At 50.4% G+C, this 26,835-nt stretch overlaps 1 protein-coding gene and 1 long non-coding RNA gene across 2 annotated transcripts in view; one reads left to right on the top strand and one right to left on the bottom strand.

The window, feature by feature from the left end:
* Positions 1 to 356: 356 nt before the first annotated feature.
* On the bottom strand, positions 357 to 22,902 carry IGFBP5 (insulin like growth factor binding protein 5). Its single transcript, XM_036386362.2, has 4 exons — positions 22,393 to 22,902; positions 5,308 to 5,534; positions 5,024 to 5,143; positions 357 to 4,664 (listed from the first exon to the last, which is right to left on the bottom strand). Exons 1-4 carry the CDS (start codon positions 22,721 to 22,723, stop codon positions 4,533 to 4,535), a joined length of 810 nt encoding a protein of 269 aa, XP_036242255.1. The 5' UTR covers positions 22,724 to 22,902; the 3' UTR covers positions 357 to 4,532.
* The window catches only part of LOC118688663 (uncharacterized), a 31,672-nt gene continuing 26,894 nt past the window's right edge, over positions 22,058 to 26,835 (top strand). The window contains exon 1 of the long non-coding RNA XR_004980498.1: positions 22,058 to 22,090. This is a non-coding gene — a long non-coding RNA (uncharacterized LOC118688663). The remainder of the gene's footprint in view (positions 22,091 to 26,835) is intronic.

Genomic DNA, 26,835 nt, shown 5'->3' with positions numbered 1-26,835 from the left:
GGTACTTTGCCCTGGTAAACTGGTTGAATATGTGTGCTGTGCCCCACTGCCACATCCATGCAAAGAAAATTCTAAAAAAAACCCCAAAAGATAAAAAATTGTAGCTCTGCTTGCAGGAAGCTGTAAAGTTAAGCTTGCAACTTTTACCAGTCACCTAGCAGACTGTTCTAGTATCAAAAGCTCCCCTTAAGCATTGCCACCATTTTATCCCATGCCCTGTACCTCCCTGAGCACCCTTGTGGAGCTGGCTGAGCCCCCCAAGAGACCCAACACAGGCGGCCATGGGATGCTCGGGGCTGGAGCAGCTCACTGGCAGGCCCTGGCACACAGATGCTCCACGAGGGTCAGGCACGAGCTAACTGAATGCATAACTTTATTAAATAAATGCTTTGTCATGAGAAAAGACAAAGATCAAAGAGTAACATAAATTATAAGTTGAATAAATAGTATACAGCAATCTTCACTTTTTAATAAAATGTGAGATTTTTTTTTTAAGTACAAAATGCTAAACAGAGCATTAAGCTCTTCTTCCATTGTCAGTTTTTCACAAACTGCTTTTTTTTTTTCCCACCAGTAAGATTATGAGTATTTCTTGTTTACTGGAAAAAAAAAAAAACAAAACAACAAAACCAAAACAAAACAACAGAGCTACCGTATGTATGTAAAGCTATAAAAAGCTACCGTAAAATGTGTAGTGAGTATTGCTTAAAGATAAAAACCAGGCAGGAAACTCGGAATCTGGTGTGTTTTAACAACTGTGTTACAACGGTGGGTAACGTGCGTGGTGACGTCTGTCCCGGTGGCAGTGGCGGTGGCTGGTGGGGCTGGGGAGGGGGCCACAGCAGGCAGGGATCCTAGCCAGGGCCAGGACAGCGGTCTGGAAGCGAGGTGAACTGACAGTTCTTTAAATATACAATGCTCCATTTGGGGGGAAAAAAAAATCAACAATGACAACAAAACAAAACAAAAAAAAAAAAGAAAACTAAACCAACAGCAAAGAATTTTCATGGGGAAGGCGGAGAAAAGGGGAAGGGGGGAGAGAGCGGAGAAATAGTGCAAAATGCTCTTGTACTAGTGGTTTTCGAAGTCCACTGCAGTACAGACAAGGGGTAGCCCAGCCACTGAGCGCCGTTCCCTGGGCAGATGTGGTGGAAGGGCTGTCCTGAGCCATCCTTGTCCTCTCCTTCCTTCCCAGCTCGCATCCTAGACACCAACGTGGGCTCAGCACAAATACCGTAGCCAGAGACCCCGGAGCCTCATGGCCCCCCAATGCACAAATTGCCAGCATCTCCTGGTGTGCCTCAACCCTCCCCAGCTTCCAAATCTGCCCCTTCTGGTTCTCTCATCCTAAATGCAGAGGGTGCTGCTGGGTGCTGAGAATGGGAGCACCTCATCACTGCCACCCCGGAGGGTGACCAAGCCCTCCTGAAGTCACTCTCAATCCCAGCCCAACCCAGGCTCCAACCCCGGTCCTAAATATTAGTGCAGCCTGTAAACAGCCTCGTCCTGCTGGGGATCCTTAAGGGAGTGGGCAGCTGGGGGGGTCACCTGGTGCCCCGTCCAGGGAGCCGAGGTGATCTGGGGGGTGAGGGTGGTGCACCCCAAATGTCCATCATCCTTTCCCCCAGGTTTGTGGGGACAGGACAGGCAATGCCATCCCAGCATGGGGTGTGCAGGGGTGAGGGAGGCTGTGTGGGATGGATTTTGGTACTCTGGGCTCCCAGGGCCACGTAGACTTGCTTGGTAGGGAGAGGACGCAGCATCGCCCTGTGTCCCTTCCAGTGTCTATGGTGGCCTCTTTGTGACACCACTGTGGGGCCCTGTGAGCTGACCCTCACCCTGCAAAAAGCATCCTGGCCAAAATGCAAGGTCCATGGGGGTCTGGTGCCCTTCCCATCCCACCCCAGGGGCACGTCTCCTTTCTCTGCAGCCGAAGGCTTTCAAGTTTTGGGAAATTAAACAAAAAAAACCAAACAAATTAAAAAAAAAAGCAAGAAAGAGGAAGAGAGAAGGAAGGAAGGGTCCTGGGAAAGGTGGTACTGGCCTATGACAGTCAGGAGGGTTTGCACAGGGATCAGCAAGCGGACAGTGTCAACAATGGTGTCCAGTGGCCCTTGGGGTTAGCACAAGCTCCTCCTGCTGTCTTCACCCCATTCTTCACTCCACTTGCACCCCAGCATTAATCCACCACTCTGGTTAAGCCAACCCTGCTCCATCAGCCCTGCAGAGCCTGGAGGGGTCCCTCTCTCAGCCCCCACCATGCTCCCTTCCAACAACATGGAATTACCCCATTCCAACAGGCTTTTTTGGGGGCACATCTACACTGGTAGCACACTTCCTTCTTTCCAACATGGGAAGGTGCTTTGTCCTCAGGACAAAATGTGTTCTGCTGCATCTCCGTGGAAGTCCATAGGCAAAACTTGCTCCCACTGTCATTTGGAGGGAAATAACCACAGGTGTCCAGTCCTGCCCTCCATCAGGGTAACATCCTGGTGGGGAGCCCACGGGATGCTTAGGGGAGTAATGTCATCTCACAAGAGGCTATGAAGGCTCCCAACCTGTGATGGCAAGAAGCCTTCACCAGAACTCCCTTGTCCCATCCCCACTGGTGGGGCTCCAGTGGTGCTGTGGACCTCCAATTTTCTCTGCCCAGGTCCAGGAAGCTGAAAGGGATATGGGGGTTCAGGAACCTTCCACCTGAGATCTGCTGTGTCCTTTGGCCAGTGCTGGCTGCCACCTCCAGCCGTGGCAGTAGGATGTGGTTCCCAGCGGGTGTGTTTCCCCACCACAGCACCCAGACCCCACAGCTCCCTTTCCTTTCTTTCCTTCCATTCACTGCAGGATCTCCTCCCAGCACCAACATCGTGGAGACCCTTGTCAGGGATAAGCAAGAGGCGAGAGTCCCAAAATCAAATGCAAATGTTAAAAACAAGAAATGAGTTAGGAAGGCAGCCGAGGGCTGTCCCAGCATGCCCAAGGCAGTGGGTCTCCATGGTGCAGTGGCTGCTGTCACTCAACAAGGAGCTGGGCCCCGGGTTAAAGGCAAGGGCCCATCACAGGATCTTACTGCAGGGTCATGGGAACCAGCCGTGGCAACATGAGCAGTATCCTCAATGCAAAAGGATGGTGTTTTCCTACCCACGGGGAAAGCTATAAACCGGCCTTAACAAAAAACCAAGATGAAACAAACTGGAGGTTTGGGGGCTTTCCCCCCCTGGAGCAAACCACATTTTCGGCTGTGTAAAAAAAAAAAAAAAAAACAAAACTCCATAGTTGGTCGTCTTTGTGGTGGCAAAGGGTGGTGAAGAATTTTGGCCCTGATTCCCCTGTCTCCATGTAGGGATACTTCAGTCTGAACAGTGATGCAGTCCTCAGAGTTGATGAGGCCGTGATTCCACAGGCACCGATGCTCCTCCATAACTCTGCTTCTGTGCTTAATCCAGCAGGTCATTATTTGTTTTTGAGAGGGGCAGCATATCCCCCAATTGCATATTACATTGAAACCTCCAGAATTCAAGGTGAAGCGTTGCAAGGACGGAAAGCCACATCAATGCACACACAAATGCATGCAGGTGACGAACACTTTCACACCTGGATGGACAAAGGCCAGTCCTGCTTGTCCAAGAAAATTTCTGACCTTCCAATCAAGATGAACTGGACAGGGGAGACTGTATTTCCTTCTGTGATAATTTTTTTTGAAGTCCACAGATACTTTCTGGGGGTATTTGTGCTGTTGCAGGATCTGTGTTTCCCTCCCCAGCTTATCTCCAGACACAAAGTGAACAGTCCCATGTCTCCTCCCTTGCTGAAATCTGCCTGGATTGGGGGCAGTCATTTGAGATGGAAATCAACTCAAGTGAGTCCCAGCAACATGGGGAGGACACTCTGGAGGACTGCAAGGGGAACGCTGGTGGCCACAAGATTTTCTCTCAAGACCCTTCAAAAATCAACTAGCTAACATGAAAAAAATATAAAAATAAAAATGAACCTGCCCAAAACCCGTACTGGAGAATCAGCAACTTGGAGAGCTTCCTACATCAGGGTGACCTCTGCTTGTGGCAGAGGGGTGCAGGCAGCGTTGGGGAGAGGTGCAGGATGGCAGAGTGGCCATGGCTGGTTTGTCTCTGGCTCTATCCTTTCCTTGCTGAGTCCTTGTTGTCAAAAGGCTGTTGTAGATTCCGAGTCCTCAGTTTCTTCAGGGTTTATTTTTCTCTCTTCTCTTTTTTCCTTTTCTCTTCTTTCTTTTCTCTTTTTTCTCTTTTCTTCTCTTTTTAATTTTCCTTTTTCTTTTCTCTTTTTTCTTTCTTTTCTCTCTTTTTACTTTTCCTTTCCTTACTTCTCTCCTTTCTTTCTTTCCTTCTCTCCCTTTCTGTTTTTTTCATTTTTCTTCCTTTCTCTTTTTTCTTTTCCTTTCTTTTTTCGTCTTACATGAGATGAAAGGAATCGGAGTCCCGGGGCGTGGGGAGGTGCGGAGGGGAGGGTGGAAGGGAGTCTGGATAGATAGTGATGGGGCGGAGGGAGGGGATGTGGCTTCACTCCACATTGCTGCTGTCGAACGCGTGACACTGCAGGTCTCCGCTCAGGAAGTCAGTCCCCGGCAGCTTCATGCCATACTTGTCCACACACCAACACAACCCACGCTTCCGGCCCCGGGAGGGCTTGCACTGGGGAGACACCCAAGGGCAGAGATCAGAAATGAGCCACCAGACGTTGTGTAGCTCCCTCCCTGGGGACCAGGCCTCGGCCGTTTCACACCAGCAATGCAATCCCCATCTCCTGCTCTCTGCTTTCAGCACTCCCCCAGCCCAGGGCTCTCTGACTTTTCCCCCTCCCTGACCAGCTCCTTCAGGATGCTTGCTTCAAGCCAGATGGCACTTGGAGCCATCAGCAAGGCCACCCACCACCAAATGTGTCTGGAGATGCTTGCAGCAACACCCAGACTAACCCAGCAAAGGAAAAACCTCCATCCTTCCCACCCAGGGCAGTGGCAGAGAAAAGCCTTCCTGGGTGGGGAACATCTTACCTGCTTCCTCTTGTAGAAGCCCTTGCGGTCACAGTTGGGGAGGTGGACAGCGCGGGGGACCATCCGCTGGCTACTCTTCAGCTCCTGCAGGGATGCCTCCATGTGCCTGCGGCACGGGCCCTGCGCGCAGGGAGATAAATGTGAGAAGGGGAGCACCTCACAGAACCTTCCAGCTGCAAAAGCCCCCAGGTCCCCCCACAACTAGGACGCATTTCCTAGGGGTAAAAGCCCTCCACAGTCACCTTCCCATGGGAGCCTCATGGAGGGAAGGTGAAGGCACCCACCAGCTCAAACTCCTGCCGGAGCTCGGGGATAACCACACGAGGGTGAGCCGTGTTCTCAGCCATGCCCACAAACTTTGCCAGGGTCAGCTTCTTCCGGCGGTCCTTCTTCAGGGCTTCAGCCTTGAGCTCAGAGAGGCGCCCGTGCTTGGGCCGGTAGGCCTTGGGTGGGTAGGTCTCCTCTGTCATCTCCGATGTGGTCGGCTCCTCGTGCTCCCGTGACTCCCGTTCTGCAAGGGATGGGGTACCAAACTGTCATGTCTCTGTGAGATGAATCGGGCTTGCTTTTGCACAGAGACCCTCCTGTCCAACCCCAGAAAGAGCTTTGGACCAGGCAGGATGAGAACAAATAACTGAAGGAATCCCTTTCTCAGCTGCTGCCTACAGCCCTGCCTTTATCCCACTGTGTGGGACTTCACAAGGTTTTTGTGTGACCTCTGAGCTCGGGACAGGAAGCTGTCTAGGAGGAGTCAGAGGTCTAGGATGCATTTCTACATACAAGGGCCATCATTGTTTTTTTGTGGAAAAAGACCAGTATGAGGGTCATCCTACCTCCAGGGCCAGGTGACACATAAATGAGACAGAGAAGCCTCTGTTTATCCATGCTGAGAGGATTAAGTGACGAGTTCATACTTCACCCTGCCTTAAGAAGGCAAGAGCACAAGCCAGGAATGCTTGAAGATGAGACAATTCCAAGGCCAAGGTCAATCACACAGCACAGCCACCACGTGGCTGGGCAGACATTTCAGCAGTGATACCAAAGATGCGGCTGACAAGTGCTGGATCTCCAGGGTCCTCAGCTTGCAGCCCCACTCATGGGATCAAACCAGCTCCCATCTGCTGACACACACCCAGCAGCCAGCAAAGCCAAGGGTAACACTGCCAAGTAATGCTGCCTGACTGCCATTGATGGTACTGACAGCAAAAGGGGAACATGTTTAGGTTCTGTCCATGGCACCCATCTTCCTGTAGACCCCCCAGCACAACCTCTGCTGGCAAGATGCAGTCAGGAGCCCTGAGCAGTTATATATAGGAGCAAGCTGGGGACAGTCTAAACTTAGATGACTTGTGACATTTAGTACAACCACCAGAGTGAAAAAGGGTTATTTCTTGACTAAATTTGAATACAGTTTAAAGGTCCTGAGGTTCCTGGTCTCCTGACCCCTGGGTCCCCAGCTGTCTGGTGTTGTTGATGACAAGTCCGTGCTGGGACCAGAAAGTGACCATGAGGAAACTCACTGCAGCAGAAAGAAAGCATCAGAGTAGCTGAAATCTGTCCCTGAACAGCATCTCTTGCAATTTCTATGCCAGTGAACCCAGATCACCCCCTCCTACAGGAGGGAAAAAGGCTCAGGGATTAAAATAAAAGCAGATATACGCCCCCAACAAGGCAAGCAGGATTCTTTCTGCAGACTGACTGCTCCCTGTGGAGCCCAGATGCAGCACTAGGAGGGACAAAGGTGAAGAGGATGCCACTGCTGCCCAGGGATGCCTGAGGATGCCCAGTGGGGGGGACAGACGAGATGCTTAGTGGCAGATGGCAGTGCCAGACTGTCACACACACCTCAGCTGGGGGGTTTGGAGGTGACCGAGTGTCACTGGGTGCCCAAGCCAACCACAGGTAGAAGTCTCCTATTCCTCCTTGCCAAGGGGACCTTGCACTCTCCCAGCAAAAATCTGAACGTTTTTCATGGCCACTTATTTATTAAAGTGGCCCTTTGTTTTTTTTGTTTCCACAAGAACGGCACTGGATGAGCATCCCCAACTCTACACCCTCCTAACTGCCAAGAGCAACATAAAAAATCCCCTGTACCATCCCCAGGACTCATGTGGCTCCCCACGATGGGATAATTTTGCCATTTTACCCCATTATGCTTATATGCTTGGGGTTTTATTCCTTGTTGCAGGACTCAACTGCCTGCACAGATCAGGGCTCCTCTACTCTAAGAGGATGACAGACAGGGGATAGAGAAGAAACTGAGTAAACTGGAAATTACTCCCCAGAGAGTGAAACAATACAAGGTGCAGCTGAAGTACATCCTTTGCCTCAAAAGATATTCTGGCAACTCAAGGTCTGAAAGAAGAACAGAGGCATCTGCAGTGACTAAGCCCTTCTCATAGCAGTGAAACACGCAGTGTTCTGTCCCAGGAATCCCCTCTGGCACCCACATCCAGGGCTGGAGAAGGCGCTGCCAGAGTACCTCCCTGGGCTGCCCTACAGTAATGAAGGGAAGTTTCACATTGGTGCTGGCAAACCCCCAGTAACACAGGAGAGGCACAACTCATTACCTCCGCAATAACAAATAACTGAGGCACAGCTTCTTAGGGCAATCCTAACAAATAAAGGATACAAGGCAGTGAGGATTCAGTCTGAAAAACAGTACAGGGTGTCCAGTCCCCAGAACTCAGCATGCAATGGGTGTCTGCAGCAGCTCAGACTGCTCACATGGTCAGCAGCTTTACCCTCTTGCAAGCACCTTATCCCTCCTCTCCCTGCAAGCTGCCGGCAAGCCACTAGTGTGGACTAGTGTGGAGCCCTTTCAGCAAGGATACATGGGATTCACAGGAGCCCTGTGCTCCTGGAGATAACTGATGTGCACTAAAAGCTGCCCAGATCCCAATCCAAGTCTGGTGCCTTCTGCAGGGCTGGAAAAGCACCTAGAACTGACCCCCTTCGCTCTCCCTGGCATGCATGTGCTCCCCCTCAAGTAGGAACATATGCTTGGGATGTCATACAACAAGGATTAGAAGTGATGGGACTCCTTCATCTGTGACTCAGCAGTGGTGTCTAGTTTGGGTTTTTATATCCCAGTGATAACTCCATGGATGCCTTGAAGGGATCCCTTTCCTCCATCCTCTTATGTTTTTTATAGCCTAATTTCCTTCAACAAGAAGGCTGATGCAACCCCTACTTCTAACAAGCCAATTTTGGCAAACTGAAGGGCAGAGGACTCTCACAGAAACTCCTGACAAGCTCTGGGCAGCTGGTAAAGGGCCCTCCCAGTGCCAAGAGGAGAGGGAAAGGCAGAGCTGGGGCATGCAGCACCCATGCAGCTCCTCTCCTTCTTCCTGGCTGGACCATCCACCTTAACCTGCAGCTGCCCACTGCTGCCAGACCAGACACTCACATCAGCATCCCCAGAGCTCCTGCACCCACCTGCCCATCCTCACCCACCAGCTCATTCATTACCCTCTGTCTGCCCCCAGGCTGGCTCATGGCAGGCAGCATTTGGCACCACTGTTCCTCCATGCCTGAGGAGATGCTGGCAGGAGCAACGCCCAGTTTCACCAAATGAGCCCAACTTGTGTGGAAGACTCAGGAAGGAGTTCAGGCTGGAGTTCCCTCCTCCCTCACTGTCAGGTTCTGGCCTGCCACACAGCCCCTTCCCGCCTACTCCCATCTGCCTGCCAGCCTGGTGGCACCTGCAGAGGCACAGCTGCCTGTCTGGGGACACAAGGCATGGGCAAAGCACGCTGCAATCCTGTGGGCTTAGGGCATGGCCAGGCAGGCCCTACTCACGGTGTCCCCAGATGAGGGACAGTGGGAAACAGAAGGTGGGTGGCTTGCATAGCTCCATTCCTTCTCCCCACAACACAGGAGGGGACCACCTCTCACTAGAGGTCCCAAGCTTACTGGCACAGAAAAATGACACAAAAGAATGACATTGCTAGCCAAGCTGAGGATGCTTGGCTAGCTTGGAGGTGATACATGGACTGAAGCCACCTCAAAGGAATGTTGCCCCTACAGCCAAGGCAGGAGACTGAACTCAGCTCAGAGCCACTCCATGGCTTCATGTATGGTCTGATCCACTCTTGCCCAGGGAAAAACGGGCAAGCATCTGGAAAGGCTCTTGACCCAAGCCAGGCCAAAATGACTGTGCTGTTGATGAGCCCTGGGACGTAGAAAATACCCACAGCAGAGCATGGGATGTCCTATGCCCTGGGCTGAGGCACAGTGTCTTCTCCCCATGCCAGGCTAGCCAGTGGAAACTCCCTAACAGGAATCATTTCCAACCATTCCTTGCAGAAGGGAAGGGGAGTAGCAAAATACCAGGCACTGTTTCTGGGAAGCCACAAATTGCTCCTGTCTGGCTGCCTGCTGTCCTTAAGAGATACCACCCAGAGCAGACTACACATCATTCTGCCCCGCATCAAAACCCAGCCTGGTGCTCCTGGCTTCAGATGCTTTGGACCCATGTGACCCATAAGGTGGTGGGTGCGCTCACATGGGGGAGCAGAGTGTGTGGGAACATTGCATCCCTGCCTGCTGACATTACAGAGTGGAACACAGAACTTTTTCCAAATGGCTGGGAGGCTCAAATTTTTGTAACACATTTTCATTGGTTTCTGGCAGAAAGGATCTATTGACTGCTGCTCTTAATGAACCGTGCTCGTTACAGCCACAGCCCACTGCTAGAGGACTTGCTGTCCTGTTCAACACCATCCCCAAAAGCCACATGCACTGAAGCAGTACATGCACAACCACAGCACAACCCTGCTAAACAGCCCTCTTGATTATTATCATGATCATTATTATTTACAGCATAGGCACTAACATAATACACCACTTAAGCAGGAAGGTGTTGAAGAAAGACTTAATGGGGATCTCAGTTAAACCTCTAGCACAGGAACAACAAAAATGTCACTTGTGGAGACTCTGAGAATTTGTCCAGTCATTCCTCTTCCCCAAACTCAGCCATCCCTGTTCAGAGATGCTCATTGCATATGGGGCTTATACAGGAATTCTATTCTTAGGTACCTGGCTGGAAAAAATCCTGAATATTTTCCCCAGCTGAACTCCCCATTTGTTGCCCACTCCGGAGGAGGGGACATGCTTGGCCTACATCAAAACTTCCTGGTACTGGCAGGCAAATTCGTCCCTGACCTAGACTTGCACCTGTGGCCATGATGGGAAAATAAAAATTCCTCCTTCGTGGTCAGCACACAGAGACAGCCACTGTGTTTGCATTCTCAAGATGCAGGCAGGGAAGGGATAATGCAGGCAGGGAAGAGATGCAAAGAGAGGAGAGTCATCTCATCTTGCACCCTTTGGCAGCTGGAGAGTACAACTGAGCAAAAGCATTCCTGAGCTCCCCAGAGGCCACCAGGCTCAGCCCAGGCAGAAGCCCAGGAGCTCTCACCCGCCTAATGAACAACAGCTTGCTGACATTCCCGTTGCAGGCACAGCCCCCAGTGTGGTGGTGACAGCCCCCAGCCCTGCTGGGGTGGTCAGTGAGCGGCCCAGGCGCTGTGCCTGTGCTGGGGTCACTGCTGAGACCACCGCCCAGCTGAGGTCAGGCAGTGAGCTCAGGCAGCCCAGCCCGAGGCCATCTGGCACCCACTGGAGCCGAGCAGCCAGGGCTGAGGATGGAGGCTCCAGCCAGTTCCTTCACTAGCCCAGGGTGTTGTCTGCTGGAGAGCCAGCTGCAATGTGCCTTGGACTTTGAACGAACTTTTGTGCTTTGGTGAGGTCTTGGCATCAAGCCGGTGCAGTCTGTCTGGCAGGGACTGGCGAGGGAGCATGCTGGTAATGCTTGCAGGTGATGAGAGTCTCAAATGAGACACCACACACCAAGAAGGACAGAATAACAGCAGCTCTGCTGGGACTGCCACCCCACCTCTCACAAGTCTCAGCAACGTGCAACGGACACTTAAATCTATGTCACATAACACCCAAATGCTAACACTGAGGTGTTCTGGATGGCCAAACTCCATGTGTAAGTCATTGCAGAGATGCTGCACCCTCCAAATTGTGACCAGCCCCATCATCTGGCTTGGGTTATGATTTTAGGGTGGAACTAAAGTCCAGTATCCCCTACTGTGACTCCAGTGATCACACTTAGGCCTCCAAAGGTCTGAAGTTAAGAAAGGTCACTCCACCACCTCTTCAGTCTTGGTCCCCTTGAAGCCTGTGATGTAGTTCCCATGAGCCATGCTGTTTTACAGACACAGGAGCAGTAGTAAGAAAACACAGACCCTATTTCATGCCTGGTAATTAGGAACTTCAATACCTGCCAAAGGCAGCAAAACACTTTTGTGATTTGCAGAGTGTGGAAGGAAGTATTTAGCAGTCAAAGCACTCTGAAGTGCTCCCAGAAACACCCACTCTGCCCCACCACACCCAGTCACCTACCAAAGACAGATGATCAGAATCCAATCAGTCCATGGCTCAAAAGCCACACAAGCTTTTGGAAGAGGGGCCCCAGGGTATTCCAGTATCCTATACCCCTGTGACAACATGGTGGAAGTTGATGAAACCTCACTGCCTTGTTCCACTGAGACACATTTAAGGGAAGGATATGGATCAGTAAGGCCAAGCTCAGAGAAGAGATGGAAAAGCTTCATAGAGTTGACTTGGAAGGCTAGAACTTATCTTCATTTCCCTAAGCCGAGAGCCAGGAGGATGCTTGGGAACTGCTCAAGAATACCTGAAGAGCCTCAGAGAACAAGCACTGATGGCAGAGGGATGTGCTATTCCATGACATTTTAAATTTTTTTTTAAAGTAATTGTTTGGGCTTTGCTGAACTAGCCTGGAAGACCAGCTCTTTCTCAGGTGATTAATGTCTCCTCAGCAGAAACCTGTGGATACAGATTCTGCTGTATCAGCCAGGGCTCACCTGCAGAGCGTGAATATCAGGTGCTTGGGCTGCCCCCAGGTTCACACAGGATTCATGGGAAAGGAAGATCATCATCCTGATGACCTCTGTGTCCTCATACAGAGCCGGATGGGGGAGAAATGCAGCTCAGCATGTGGGAAAGGAGCTCTCAAGGGAACCAGCTCATGTTTTGGTCTGCTCTGGAAGTGCAGGAGCTATCTGTAGGAGTGGATCTCTGGGTCAGCATGACTTCGCAGTGCCAGCAAATGCCACGGAGGTGGGAGAGGTACAGCTATGGGAACTGGAAGCTTAAGGAAGGATCTGTGTTGCTATGTGCACATGGTACTTTCCTGAGCTGCCCTACTTTACTGCAGTCACAAAATAAAACTCTCTGAGAGTAACTCTGTAGAGCAAGGAGAAAAGCAGGTTTGGATATGGGGAGCTTCATGATGGAAGCTCCTACCCTACATATTGCTAGCTGTTAGTTCAGCAGTCTCCAAGCACTCATGCTGGGCTGGAAGAGCCAAGCTGGGCACCAGCTGGTGGGCTAGACTGATGCTGCCTTGAGATGTAACAATAAAGACTGTGGCTGAACAGGTGTTGTCTTTGTCTCTTTCCAAGGACTTCCCAAATCTGTTTACAATCAGTTCTCCATGCAGGTGTGGGAGTTTACAATGCACATACAAGACACACCAAGACCTGGTGACAGTCTGAGTCAACAGGCAGCATAGCCAGAGACTGGGTTCTCATGACGATGATTTCTGTCCAAGAGAGAGCCCAAAATGTCTAACCAATAAAAGAATTGGGAAACTTTCCAGAGTTTCACCCTCCAGTAAGATGATGAGCAAACGTCCATCCATTTCAATTAAACGATGCTGATGTGCACCATCTTGCAAAATTGCAGACACTCTGTTGCTAGATAGCTGCTTATATCAGCCTGACATTTCCTGAACAAAGTTATCTTCCAGAGAACTGAACTGGCAAGTGGAGGGGAAGGAAGTATTGCAGGATTAGATTTATATCAAGAAGCTCCTGTTGCTGATGCACTGATGATAGGAAGATAAAACGTATTTCCTTCACATCATCTGGAGACTGCAGATGTTCACCATTCCATATGTTGAAACTGCAGAAGAAGCTGAGAGCTGAATTATGACCCACAGAAATCAAAATAAATCATCTTTCAATATCAGAGTGACCAAGACATATTCTTCCTTCCTGGCAAGGATGAAGTAATTCAGACTTTCTTAGTCTCGCATCTTTTCCAATAAATCCACCCGAGCAGCAGATTTCATTGGTTGCAATAAAGGAGGCAAAACCCATACCAAGCTGCCAAGAAACTAAGAGCAGGAAAGATTAAAAGAGAAAAACTCAGAGGAGACTGCATGACAGTCTCACCCTATCTAAGGGTGAGAAAAATCTGGTTTACCTCCTGCAAGGCATCATTGAATTGTTTACCAGCAGTTTCTCCAGGGGGCTTATTTGTGACAAAAAGATGAGAACACACATGCTTTAAGGTTTTCTGAATGAAAACAAGAAGTTTTTTGATCATCTGACCACCTGAGATGACGTGGAAAATATCTTCCTGTGCCCACAGAAATGAAGGAGGTGTGATGTGTCCATCAGCTGTCATTATTGCATGAAAAACAAGCAGGCAGGGGGACTTTTTGGATGCAGGTAGCTCAGCATCAGCAGTGGAGGAAGTGTAACCAGGGAGAAGGAATAAGTAATTTGCCCTCCTGGACTCCGTGGGGCTTATCTTTAAAACTCAGGTGAAGAGTGGTACCAATATACATGAGACATCAAGAAATCTGGACTTAAAAGCAGGTGCTGCCAGGATGCTTGTCCCTTGCTCACCACAAAGAGACAGGAAAAGGCCCATCAAGGTGGAGCGTGGAGATGCACCTGTGTGAGGTGTTGGACAAGAACTGTTAACAACACCAAAAGTATTTCAGGTGTGCAGCTGTGATTGCAAGTTCCAGCCTAGCCTGGATTAACTTCTAGGCCTTCAGCCTCACTTTCACAGTTTTGCCTTAAACCAGATGGAAAAGCTGTGTGAGATCATCCATTGCTCATCTCTGTGTCAGCACCAGATGACACATCATCACATGTACCGTCCATCCTGACTATTACCACCTCTGAGGGATGAAATTTCCAACCTCTGCCCTCAGGACTCCTTTCTTAATGGCTCCCTCTCTCAGAAAGCCTTTGCCTGCAGTAGGCCTGGATGTTATTTAATCTCTCAGTCCACCTAAGTAGGACCACAAAAAAATACCAGAAGCTTGACATTCACACTCAGACAATATTGATAAGGAGAAATTTGCCCAAGCTTGATCCTAATGGGTGACTCTTGCCTCTCTTAGCCATTTTCCACCCTGTACCGCTGCATACATTAGCAATTTCTTTTGGTCCAACACAATGCAAAGATGCTTCTGAATGCTAAAAAATCCCCGTGGGCATCTTGATGGACAAAAGGGTACAGACCTTCATTTTGGGGTCTGAAATTCCATGAAAGACAACTGACCACCCCTTGTCACAGATCTAGAGCCTTTCTGGAATGGTAAAATCCTTGTTGCACTTTGTTGTTTCTCCTGCAACCTCAGGTCACTGCTGCTTTTACAAAATCAAATAACTGGCCACTGAAATGGTTATGAAATGATGCAGTAAAATTTCACCCACAGCTACTATTTCATCAGGAAAGAAGGACACACAAGTAAGAGTATGACTGTATGTCACTTTGTATTTAGATAAAATATCTTACGACATGTAATAATACCTTAAGAAATGTAATAATATCTTAAGACATGTAGTTGTGGCAGCAGCATAAGTGACTGCTGGACAGCTATAGGACAGGCATAAGACAATTCTTCTGCAATTTTTTCCTAGTAAAACTTTTCTTCTTTTCCAGCATGTTCTTTAAATTAGGAAGTGAAAGCCAGGTTCCATAGTTTTCACTGGCTTATTTAATTACAGATTTTCATCATTAGTCTAACACATAACATCTGATTTCTTAAGCATGAATAATAAATGACTCTGTTGATTTAATTGTCCTCTGATGAATCCCATCTGTATTTGGAAAAATAAAATATTTCTACTGTTTTTCTACAAAAAAAGAATTATGAATATTAGCCAACTTTGCCCCCAAAGTTACCTTTAAGAAACATTCCTTCTTCTGTTTAGCTAGGCAATCATTTCCCTAAGTATCTGTCAGGATATCTTTCTTGCCCTTAAATAGCAACCAGACAACTCATCTCCATCAACATAACAATTATCTCCATCATCAAGCCAGCTGGGTCCATCCAACAAGCAAACAAACCAAACTGCAACAACACCCCTCCAGGCTCAAAGCTGCCAAGAGCTCTCCAGCCCTACCAGAGCCAACAGCCTTTGCTCTGGCCCCACAGTCCTTCGAGGACTGAGGCAGCTGGTTCCCACCGAGGGGAGAGGTGCCCAAAAGCCTTTGATTCTTTGGCCCTAGAGGAAAGGTGCTCAGCATCCTCCAGGATCAAGGTCTGCCAGGCTAACAGGGAACAGAGTGCCAGTTTTCTGGGGGAGATATTGACCCCCCATTCCCACATTCTGCATAGAAGAGACAGTACCACCGAGGTGGAGGTACAATGAAAAATGCTGGGAATATCAGAGGGGTCTGGAGAATAAGGGCAATAGTGAGAGCAAGGCCTTGTGCACATGCAAACAAGAAATGCCCACTTCACAAGGATAAATTTAACATGCCTGCTCAAAGTTTAATCTGTTGACCAGAGTGTCTCTCTCACACATGTCCTGGAAACATCACAGACAGAAGACTTACCAAAACATGCTGAGAAATGGATTCCTTGAGAGCAAATTTGCTCACAGCAAATCACCAAGAGCCCCAAATTTCTGCAAACACATTATGCTGGCTCCTGCTGAGATGAACTTCAAGCAGTGGATTGACATGAACACTAAGGGGTCCTCTCAGATCACTAGCATCAAAGAGCCACCTCAAAAACAACATCTTGCTGAGAGTTGCCTTGGCTACACAGCTGAAGGAACACAGTGTCTTGTGGGGGTTGAATGGTAAGGGGATGGGGGATGTCACCAGATATGATGGGACCCTTCCAGGATGACCTGAGGCATGAATCATGAACTGTACCCAGTGATCTTAAATGGGCAGCCCCAGGATCCAGGAATGCTGGCACAGCTGTTCCCCCACTCCCTGTCCTTGCCCTGTGTATCACCCTGGGGAGACCCAGTGTGGAGGCTCAGGCTCACTGGACCCAGTGGGCCAGGTCTTAGGGGATTCCAGCATGGGGGGTCAGGTATCCCTCTCCTTCTCACCAGCAGAGCCTCCTCAGACTTTTGGCTATTCCAGTCCTGATGATAAACAGACAGTATCTATTTTTTCCCTGTAAAAAGCCTCCTTACAAACAACTAGGTGGTTATCAGGCTGACTGCCAGTGAGTTCACACAGGCTAAAGATGATCTTTGGATCATCTCTGACCTCTGCATGCATCATGTCTTTGGGTCCTGTAGCTTCCTCTGCTCAGTGCTGGAAGCTGTTTCTCCTGCCCTCAGTTGCTGCATTTCAGCAAATGTGCCATTTTTTCCCATTTCAGTTCTTCTTTCACACTTTCCTGAATGCCAGTTGTTGCTCCCTGGCATGCAGAAGTTTGCAGGATCACAGAGACTTCAGTGCCCTTGGCGCCATCTCCTTCCACCTATGACACCAGCGACCACTGCCCTGGCAGGTGGACTGGTTGTCATTTGCAAGGCAAAAATTCACACCTTCGCTGGGAAGAATTTGCTTGTTTGACATGGGAAAATTTGCCCTCAAGAAATCTCTCAGTGTCTTATCTTAGTCTAGCCAGAAAACACAAGCCACCTCCAAACAGAGGGGGTGAGTTTGGATCCACACAGCTGGCTGAGAGGAGGATAGATCTTGCATCTATCTCCTTCCTCACCTCCTATTGTTTGATATGCTCACCTGGTGCATCTCATTTCTGAGCCCTCAGTGGGAGGAGAGGATAGGCTGATCTGTATGCCAGTATCTGATCTTCATGGCAAAATATGATGTGCCAGTCATAACCAGAACCCCTGCATCTAAGAGAGGTTTGTGTGTGCTGCCTGGAAACCATTCTGCCTCCAGAAACAAGAATGCTCCGTGTGTGTGCTTGCACACATTAAATGTTTATGCAGGCGTGTGTGGGCGTGTGAACACGGGTACGTGTGTGCATATGCTCACACGCATATCTTCCCTGTGCATATTAATATTGCTGCTCTGCAGCCCACATCGAGGGGCAGGTGTGTTCCAGACAAATTCTCCACTTAACGTCTGGCTTTGAATTTGCACTACTAAGTGCTTAGGTTAAAAAAAAAAAAAAAAAGAAAAAAAATTAAAAAGGGGGCAGGGTTTGCTGTGCCATGGGCGCTTTTATCTGTCCCGAGAGTTAGCACAGGGAAACGAGCTACAACTGTTCTTAGCGGCTCACCCAGCTGAGAGGAGGACGGCAAGCCCCGGAGGGGATGAGGTTCCCGCCACCCTTCCCAGGCTGCTCCCAGGATTTTCAGTCTGCATGAAGAGGTTAGGGAAGCGCTGCTGCTGCATCTGCGGCTCCCGGGCCCGGGCGAGCAGCGCTTCCAGCCGTCGTTAGGAGGAAGCAGAGCACCGCGCTCCGTGTGCGGCAGCGCCGGGCGCCGCCTCTCCTCCTCTTCCTCCCCCTCTGCCCCGACACGTGTGACCAACTAAGACCCAGGAGACTCTGGGGGATGTCCTGAAGCTGGCACAGAAGGTACCCAGTCTTTCCTGCCCCCTTTTGTCAAGCGGGAGGGGACACCCCGCAGTGAAGCAAACGCTTCCAGTCGCACATGACTGTGCTCAAGTCACTGACGTGCCAAAGCCGCGACGATCATCTGGGCTCAGGATGCTGCTGCTGCTGCTGCTTAAGTGTGACACAAGGAGGCACAATGGCCTCCTCCAGCATCCCTCAAGTTTGCAGAGGCCCCCGTTTGAGAGCAGCCCCTGCTCTCCGCTGTGGTGGTGCAAGCTCTGGAGGGGCTCCCTGCACTCACCTGGAGCGGGTCCAGGGCTGTGTGGAAGCTCGGGGCCAGCTCTATCACTCATGCACGCACGCACGCACAGAGCCACGTCTTTTCTCCGGTGATCTCTGCTGGCACTCGGCAGGAATTTCATTTGGATCAACTATTTAATATTCTCTCTCCTTCCTTAGAAACCAGGCTGCCGAAAAATCCTTCCAGCCAAGGCCCCTCCTTTCCTGTTTGAACCACCCTATCCCTTCCTCCCCCGTACACACACACACCGCAGAAACCCAGCTCTCTTGCTGGCACCTGATGGATTTCACTCTCCGTCTATTTTTTTTTAAATATATTGTTATTGAAACTCCAGATCAAAAGAAAAAATGGAGATTTTCCTGTTTGTTGTCTGAGGTTTGGCAGGCCTGTTGATACTAGCTTTCACCTTGACAGCTCGGAGCTGCTTTGCACAATGGACGTGCGGCTCGCACCAGCCGGGTCCCTCCCGCAGTGACATGTGCACAAGCCAGCGCATCCCTGCTCCCATGACCCCTGCCCTCACCCTCACCCCGGAGCTCGGCATGGAGCTGCCCACCTGCCTCCCCACATCCCCTCTGCTCACCCCTGAAGCCCCGCATCCCCAAATGCGGAGCAGGCGAGTATGGGAAGGGGGAATGGGGTGGGGGAAAATGTGTTGGGGAGCAACAAAGGACAGCACCAAACACAAGCTGCTGCAGGAAATCTGTGCTCGGCAGCACTCCTCCTCCTCCACCTTTCAGCTGACGCTGCAAAGATGATTTTCTTAGGGCTAATTCTGCAAACCCTCCCCTTTCCCCTCCTGGTTATCGTTGGCTCACGGTTTCATAAGGAAACTTGCCAAGTCTTGCTCGCTTTCTAGAAAGAGGGCAGGAATGAGAGAGAAGGAAATATTTGACAACCTTTGTTTTTCCATGAGCGTTTTTAGGGCAGCAGGCTCCAATCTGTGCCCTCCGCTCCCTAGTGCTCAGCCTGACCTTGCTGTCTCAGCAGGAGGAAGTCTGGCAGGAGCACAGGGGAGAAAAATGGAAAGACATGGTATATTTCAAAGGAAACCTAAACAAAACAGAGAAAACCCAGAATCCTGCAGCCTGTGCCATAAATGAAGCTCATTCATGTTTTTTTTACCAGGAACAGTCAATTGCAGACGTGATGTTTGGCTTTAAGTAAAGGACAGTGTCTGACTGTTGTGGGAGGAAGGACTACAGGGACCATCCTGTCAATACCTAAATATCCATCTACTTAAAACAAGTCCTACTAAGGCTCTTTAATCCCACACTTGCTTTCATTTCAGACTTCTGAACAAACCAGGAGGACATTCAGCTCATTACCTCTGGCATTCCTCAGTACCACTGCCCAGCATCCATATGAAGAAACTGAGGCATGCTACCTGCAAGCATCATGTCCCCAGGCAAGACATCTGCTCTACAGGAGAGCTAAGCCTGGCCTCCCAGGCTCTGGCTCTTGCAGTGCTGCTCAATGCATTTCTACCTTGTCCATAAGGAGGAAAGCATCTGCAATTTTAAACTTGGCCAGCACGAGGGCAGAAATAGATAGAAATGTAGTTTGATCTAGTCCTCACCACATAGTTTATTTTGCAGAGTGCTGATTTTTTCTCAGCAGTTCGCAGCTCAGGGCCAATTTTGGTCATTGATAGATGGGAGGGCCAGGCCAGCTTTCCCAGTGCACGGTCCCTGTGCTGCTGGCCAAACTGGCAGAGGCCAGAAAGTTCAAGTCAAACTTAATTTCTTTTCTTGCCCTGTTGCTTAGAAACATGCCTATGAAAATATACTTTGTTCTCACACACTACCAGTTGAATACCAAGTGACTTTTTTTTTCCCCTCTCCCATCCTCAGGAATTCCTGATTTATTTTTTATTTCTATTTGCAATTGCATAAATCTCAAGAGGAGCCTTCTGGTCTCCTGTGGCTTCTTGCAGCAGCCTTTCCAATGCAGGCTCATCTGCTGTCTGCGAACAAAGCCTGTCGAAAAGAGGCCCCTGCGGCACTTGGGGAGTCCAAACTGGAAGTGCAGGTAGTGCCACAGGGTTGGTTTGCACGACAAACCTGCCACCGCTTTCCTGTCCCTCTCCTTGCTCATTCAATGGGTGTTGAATCCCAAGAAAATCAAAAGGAGTGGAATTACAAGGGTTAAAAGTTTTCACACAAAGCACCTGCTAAAGGACCAGTTTCCTTGGGAAGTGCGAGGCAGGTGAAACGGAAGGATATTCATGCTGGGAGCCAAGTGCCAAAGCTTCTTCAGGTGCCTGAATGGGGCACCCTCAGCACAGGCACGGGGAATGGGCCCTGCTCTCCTGCTGGGTTTCAGCTGCATGGCTTTGCCTTCCCAGCCACACTGCCTGCCCCCGGCCACGCACACACACGTGCAGAGTAAATAAACACCAGGATGACGCACTCCGGGATACTTGGCCTATCTCTGCTGACAGCGGTTACTGCCCAGCTTCCTGGGCTCCCCAGCAGGAACGTGGCTCCTGGCCTCACCCTCTGCTCCCTGTGCAGGTCAGCTCCCAACCCTCCTAGCTTACAGCTGCTCTTCAAAAAACCAAGCTCAGCTTTGCTGTTTCTAGCTGATTAAAGGGAGTTTGGACATCTGATGTCATTCGAGGGAGGGGGGAAGTTATTACACACAGAATTTGGTTTTGCTCTGAAGGATGGTGCGTAGCAACGCAACCACTGCCTGCAAGCAGCAAAGGGGAAAAATAATAAAAGCATCACAATTTATTAGGTGCTAGAAAGGAAAAACGGATTCCCGTTGCATGGGTATAAGCAGACGCTTGCTGACAAGTAGAAATGACCGTTTCATGGACCAGAAAAAGTGAGGGTTTCTGGTTTTTTTGATTTTTTTTTTTTTGCCAAGTGGTCTCCTGGACATGCAGACACCCTCCCTACCTCCCTTCACACTGTGGCAGAAATACGGATGTATTTGGAGGAATACAGGGAATCTGTCCTCACATGAGCTACAGGATCCAGAAATGGGAGTGAAATGAGTGTCAAAATGAAGGAGCACTTTCTTTCATGCTTTTGTCACGTGCAAGGTACAAACATTTCAGAAGCTTGGCCTTGCACTGGTGCTGCCATGCTCGCCTTCATGCTTGCTTTTAACCTGTTCTTGCCCATTATTAGCCACACCAGCATTATTTTCTGCAAACGCAGATCCTGTCCCTAATGCACCTGCTCTCTTCATCTCCCTGATTTAAAGCCCATTGCCCAACAAAGATGTCCAGCAGCTGGCAGACAGAAAGAGCAGGCTGTAGTGATTCCAAGGAGGAAGTGTGAGGCAGAGCAACAAACCTGGGGGTGGCTGAGGACTTTGGGAACGGGCTGCTGGTTGAAAGGAGATGCCCTGCTCTCCTCTGTACTTCAATCTGCAGAGATCAGCTTGGGCCCCAGAGCAAGGTGGAGGATATGGTGATAGAAAGTTGTCAGAGAGAGGGTTGAAGACAGGGATGCAGGAAAGATGCAAAGGATGCAACTGGGGAAGGACTGGGATGCAGTTGTGACTAAAAGGGTGCATCTGGGAAGTGGGGAAAGAAAACCCTTCCACTGGAGATGAGACAATCAAGAGGCAGTGATGGAAGGCAGGGTGGGGGCTGTGAGATGATGCAACAGGAGGTTTGACCAGAGCACAGATGGAAGGAAGGATGGGAAAAGTGGCAGGGGGCATGGAAGAACAGCTAGGGGGATGGCAAAGTACCCACAAAGATGGAAAAGCAACTGTGGGTGTGGATGGAAGAACATCTAGAAAGATGTGAAAGTAGCTGGGAAGGTGGAAAAGCAATAGGAGGGGTGAAAGATCAGTGGGAGAAGTGGTGGTGGTGGTGGTGGAGAAGCAGACAGAAATGATGGAAAAGCAACTGGGGGCTTGGAAAAGTTCGTGGAGGGGGTGGGGAGGAGAGAGAATGGGGAAATAGCTAGAAAGATGGAACAGCAGCCAGGGTATGTCATTGTGTGAAAGAGAAAAGTCAGGCAGAAAGGCAGAAAAGTAGCCACAAAGATGGAAAAGCAGCTGCTGGTGGTGCAGGGGAATGGAGGAGCCGGGAAGGCGAAAAAGCACACGGCGGGGGAGGGGGGGAGGGGGGATGGAAAACCGGGCGGAAAGATGGAAAAGTAGCCGGGAAGGCGGCAAAGTAAGTGGGAGCATGGAAAAGCACCTGGGAAGATGGAAAAGCAGCCGGCGGGATGGGAAAGCAGCGGCGGGGGCAGGGAAGAGCAGCCAGTGGGAGGGAGCAGAAAAGCAAGCGGAAAGATGGAAAGGGAGCCGGAAAGACGGAAAAGCAAGCGGAGGGTCATGGAAGAGCACCCGGAACGAGGGAAAACGCAGCCGGGAGCTGGCGGTGGGGTGGAAAAAGCAGGCGGAAAGATGGAAAAGGAGCCGGCAGGGCGGATAAGCATCCGGGAGAGCTGCGGATGGAGGATCGGGGTCACTCACCGGCCTTGGCTTGCTCGCGGTAGCTCTTCTCGCTGAGGCAGACGGCGGTGCCGTGGAGCAGGGCGTGCAGCGGCTTCTCCTCGCCCTGGCGCGGGAGGCAGCGCAGCCCGCGGGCGCAGCGCTCGGTGTAGACGCCGCAGGGCTGCCCGGCGGGCAGGGCGCAGGTGAGGCAGCAGCCGCAGCCCGGCTCCTTCACCAGCTCGCAGCCCAGCGGCGACGGCGGGCAGAGCGACAGCGCCTTGGCGTCGCAGGGCTCGCACTGCACGAAGGAGCCCAGGCACCGCGACAGCCCCGGGCAGGCGCCCAGCAGCACCAGGAGCCGCAGCAGCATCGCGGCGGGGATGCTGCGGGACGGGGCGCGGGGGGCTGCCGGGAGCGGGCGGCGCTGGCTTTCCGCTTGCCCCTTCGGGGGCCAAAAAAAAAAAAAAAAGGAAAAAAAGGAAAAAAGGAAAAAAAAATATAAGAAAAAATTAAAGAATTTTAAAAAATAAAATTCAAAAAGGAAAGCGCAGCCCCTGCTTGTAGGCGCCCCACTCTGGGGGTTATTCTCGGGGTGCGAGACCCTCCTGCTTTTCTTTTGGCGCTGGGAGAGGGGGGAGGTCTAGAATTCCTTTTTTTGTCTTTTTTTTTCTCCCCCCCCGTTTATCCTTTCAGCTTTTTCTCGCCTCGAAAGGGGGAATTCGCACCGCGATCCGCGGGAGCGCAAAAAAGAGGGAGGGAAGGACGGGGGGAAAGAGAGCGAAGCCTGCAGGGGTTGCACAGCCTACAGGTTGCAGGGGGGAGGCGTGGGGGAGCAGGGGTGTTTGGGGAGGTGGGACGGCGATTTCACACAGTCGCTCACTCACGCGCACACACACACTCTTCCCAAAGGGCTGGGAGGAGGCAGGTTGGGAAGGGAGCAAAGTTCCTTGAAAACCAGTGTCCTGCTAATAATGCATCAAAGCAGTCAAAAGGAAAAAAAAAAAAAAAAAAGAAAACGCAGGAGAAGGAAGAGGGGATGCAAAGCTCCCCTCCCCTCCCTCTTCTTCTGCAGGAGGAAAAGTCTCTCCCGACGCAGCGAGCTGCTGGGAAGCTTGGTATGAAGCAAAGTTGTGTTTCGATCGGCTCTGTTCAACTCTCCCGCTTTCCTCTTCCAAGATTTGCAAAGAAAAAAAAAAGACCAAAAGAGTGAAAAAAAAAAAAGTTTTCTGCAAAGTTGGAGTGTTTTGTTGCAAAGTCGGCAGAGGAGCGGTAAAAAATCAGGGGGAAAGGAAAAAAAAAGAGGAAAAAAAAATCCACTTTGTAGATCTCCCAACACTTTTCCCCTGGAGAAGTTTCTAAAGAGACTGAATACTGCAGAACAGGCTGTCTTTTAAATAGACTGCCTCTGGCTGCCTGCCAGCCCCTCGCTGCAATTTGAGATCCCAATGACACCTCAGCTTGACTAGGTGCCAGCAGCGAGGGCCCTATCAGTGCGCGCTCGGGCCGTGGGGGTGGGGTGCGCAGCTCCTGACTTCTGGGCTTCAAACCCCGGGCAGTGATCAAGGATAATATTATGAGGAGAGACAAGGGGAGGAGGAGGGGGAAGGGGAAGCCGAGGACTGGAAGGCGGGGGGTGGGGGGGGGGGGGGGGGGAAGTTCAGATCTTCACGGTTTAAGAAAAAAAAAAAAAAAGCAGCAAAGTGGTTGCCGTTGGGTTGCAGGGCAGCTTGGGCTGCAGGGAGTCTGGATGGGAGAGGTCAGGGCTCTGAGTTTGGAGAGGAAGAGGGAGATTGAGTTAGCAGGGGCTGATGGTAGGTGCTGTGCGCTGTGCTGGTGGGGTGCGGAGCCCACGGCGCGCTGGGAGCCGCGCAGCACCCGTGCGCTCCAAAGGTGAGCGGGAGGAGATGGCTGGGTGCCTGCCAGGGAGCTACTGTCGCCCGCCCCGGCCCAGGAAGGAGCCTTTGTGTGTGCAGGGTGCCCAGCCCTCCTCTCGCGTTCCCTCTGCCCCCGGGCGAGGTTTAAAACCGCAGTGAGGCTTTGCCGTGTGCCGGGGTGCGCCCCTGACACCCCCAAACAGCAAGGGTTAACACGGCCGGACAGTGAGCAGAGGGAGGGCTGGGCTGCTTGTAAGCACTGTGTTAGATTCCTCTTTGGAAAAGTTCGCTGTTGCTTAGGGCATGCCAGAAAAGAAGGGGAATTTTGCCATGTGAAGTCCAATTTGCACGTTTTAGCTCATTCTTCTGTCTCTTGCCCTGCACAAAATGGGGAGGGAGAAGAAAGGGAAAAAAAAAAAAGCGCTTTGCAGTGCTCATCCCCTGTCCTGGGCAGCTTGGGGTTTGTTGTCTTTTGTTCCACCGCTGCATTCCTCAGGGTTACAGTTCTCCCGGCCCTGGTCCTTCTCACTTGCCTCCCTCAGTTCTCATTCATCTCGAGGAGCAAGGAAGCTGGAAGCGTAGGAGAGGGAATCTCCAAACCCGGGGTGTGCAGCCCCCGCAGCTGTGCTCAGGGGTTACACCTGGAGCAGGGGGTGAGCAGAACCAAGGGTGGGAGTCTGCTCAGAAGCTCAAGCACGGGGGCGTCTACCAGGGCAATGGGAAATTCAAAGGGTTCAGCTAATTCTGAGTGAGGTTTATGTGCGATTCAAGTCAACCCCCCTTCCACACAGGCACACACTCCTCCAAAGCTTCATATTGCCCAGGTTTCTTTTTAGATCAGTCATCTGTGCAGCTGCATTGCATGGATTTTGCCACTAGAATGCACCCTTATCTATGGTAAGAGGACGGATGGTTGCTTAAAAGCATTAACTCCTTCTTCTCCAAAATTTCCAACTTAAGGCTTTCTTTGCACCTCTCAGGTGTTCCTTGTTTTACTGCCTTTCTACCCCATGCAGACTCAGTAGTAAAGATCAAATTCCTCCTGTTCTTACCCCTTGCCCTCCAAAGAAGAAAACAACATTGCTAAGTTTGGTTGGGTGGTTTTTTGCTTTTCTTTCGACCAAGAGTTTTTTCCAGAGGTTTTATTTATTACTACCTGAATCTCTGCTTCGATCACAGTTAACTGAAAAAAAAAAAAAGAAAAGAAAAAAAGGCACCTTTAAGGTAAGAAAAGCACTCCTCAGGGGTTTTATCTTGAAGTGCTTTAAAATGGTTTCTCCAGTTGACACTTAGGGCTTTTACAGCATATTAATTGCATCCTGCCACTGTTTTTTATGAGAATCTGCCACTGGTCTGAATGGGTGCTTTGCAGAAAATACCACCAGGCAGAAAGGGAGCACTGCTCACCTGGAGATCTGGAAACACTTTGTGAGAGGGCTTAGGGCAGGAGAAAAGTGGCTTTCCTAATTCTCTCATCTGCCCTGTAAGAAACAGAGTGCCCCGTTGATTAATAGCTGGTGCAGAGACAGTGAGAGTATCTGAGGGGTGGAGGAGAGGTTTCACTCCCACTCCTACCTGCGAGACACAAAATGGTGAGGCATGTAGAGAACTGCCTCCATCAAGCCCAGCTGCAAGCCCTGGCATGGGAGGCTTGGGCACGGCTGGATTGCCACGGGGCAGAGATCCTGCGAGGGATCCCAGGGGAAGCTGCTCTTAGGGCTGCCCGGGAAATTTCTCTTGGGCCAAAACCCAGGTCAGGTGAAGTTGTCTTGCAGCCACCCTCATTTCACTCCTGTGCTGTCCTGTGAGGACGCTCATCCACAAAAGCTTGCCTGGAAACTGAGTTGTATCCTCAGGCAGAAGATGATAATATTTTAGCCATGAGAAGTGCCCTCTTGGCAGGTATCCCCCCATTTTATGAAAGTAGTCTCAGCTATGGGGATCTTAGGGCTGCCACCTGTACTGAACCACTGAGGCCAGCAGTTGGGATGGAGTTGCAGATGACCCCTGGTCTGTGCTCTCTCCATGCTTTTCACAAGGTCTGTCTTTATGGCATCTTCTGCTGACACCAAAAAACGCCCACTACTACCCTGGCAACATAAGACAGCCACAGGACAGTGTGCAGCGTATGGCTGGCTGTGAGCTGTAGGAGAGCCTGCAGCTAACAAAGATCACATTTCTCCTGGCTTGTGCTCTTCCAGGGGAGATCACAATCATGTTTTATGTTTATAAGACATGCTCTCTTATTTCGAGGGAGTGAACAGAGAGCGTTCAGAGGAAACCAACGTTTCTGTTAGTGTCTTCTAGTGTATTTCATTGCTATAGGCTCATGGGTTACATATAGCTCTGCTGCAAAAAGAGAAATAATTATTTGGAAAGCAGTTAGTGTTCTTAACATATCAGATATGTTACACTTCATTATGATAATCTCAGTAATATGCAAAAGCACTGACTTTCCTGGGTATGATAAAGAGGATGGAACACATACTTTAATCAGTTTGGGCTAATCTGTGTGTTTTGGAAGCACTTAGAACATAAAAAAAAAGTTCAGGCTGAATGAACTGAAGAACATAAAGAAAAAAAGATTAGGAGCTGAATGACATACAAA

Source organism: Molothrus ater, chromosome 7, assembly GCF_012460135.2.
Source record: "Molothrus ater isolate BHLD 08-10-18 breed brown headed cowbird chromosome 7, BPBGC_Mater_1.1, whole genome shotgun sequence".
Lineage (NCBI taxonomy): Eukaryota > Metazoa > Chordata > Aves > Passeriformes > Icteridae > Molothrus > Molothrus ater.
Note: the sequence above shows the minus strand (reverse complement) of the source record. Positions and strands in the feature narration are given on the sequence as shown.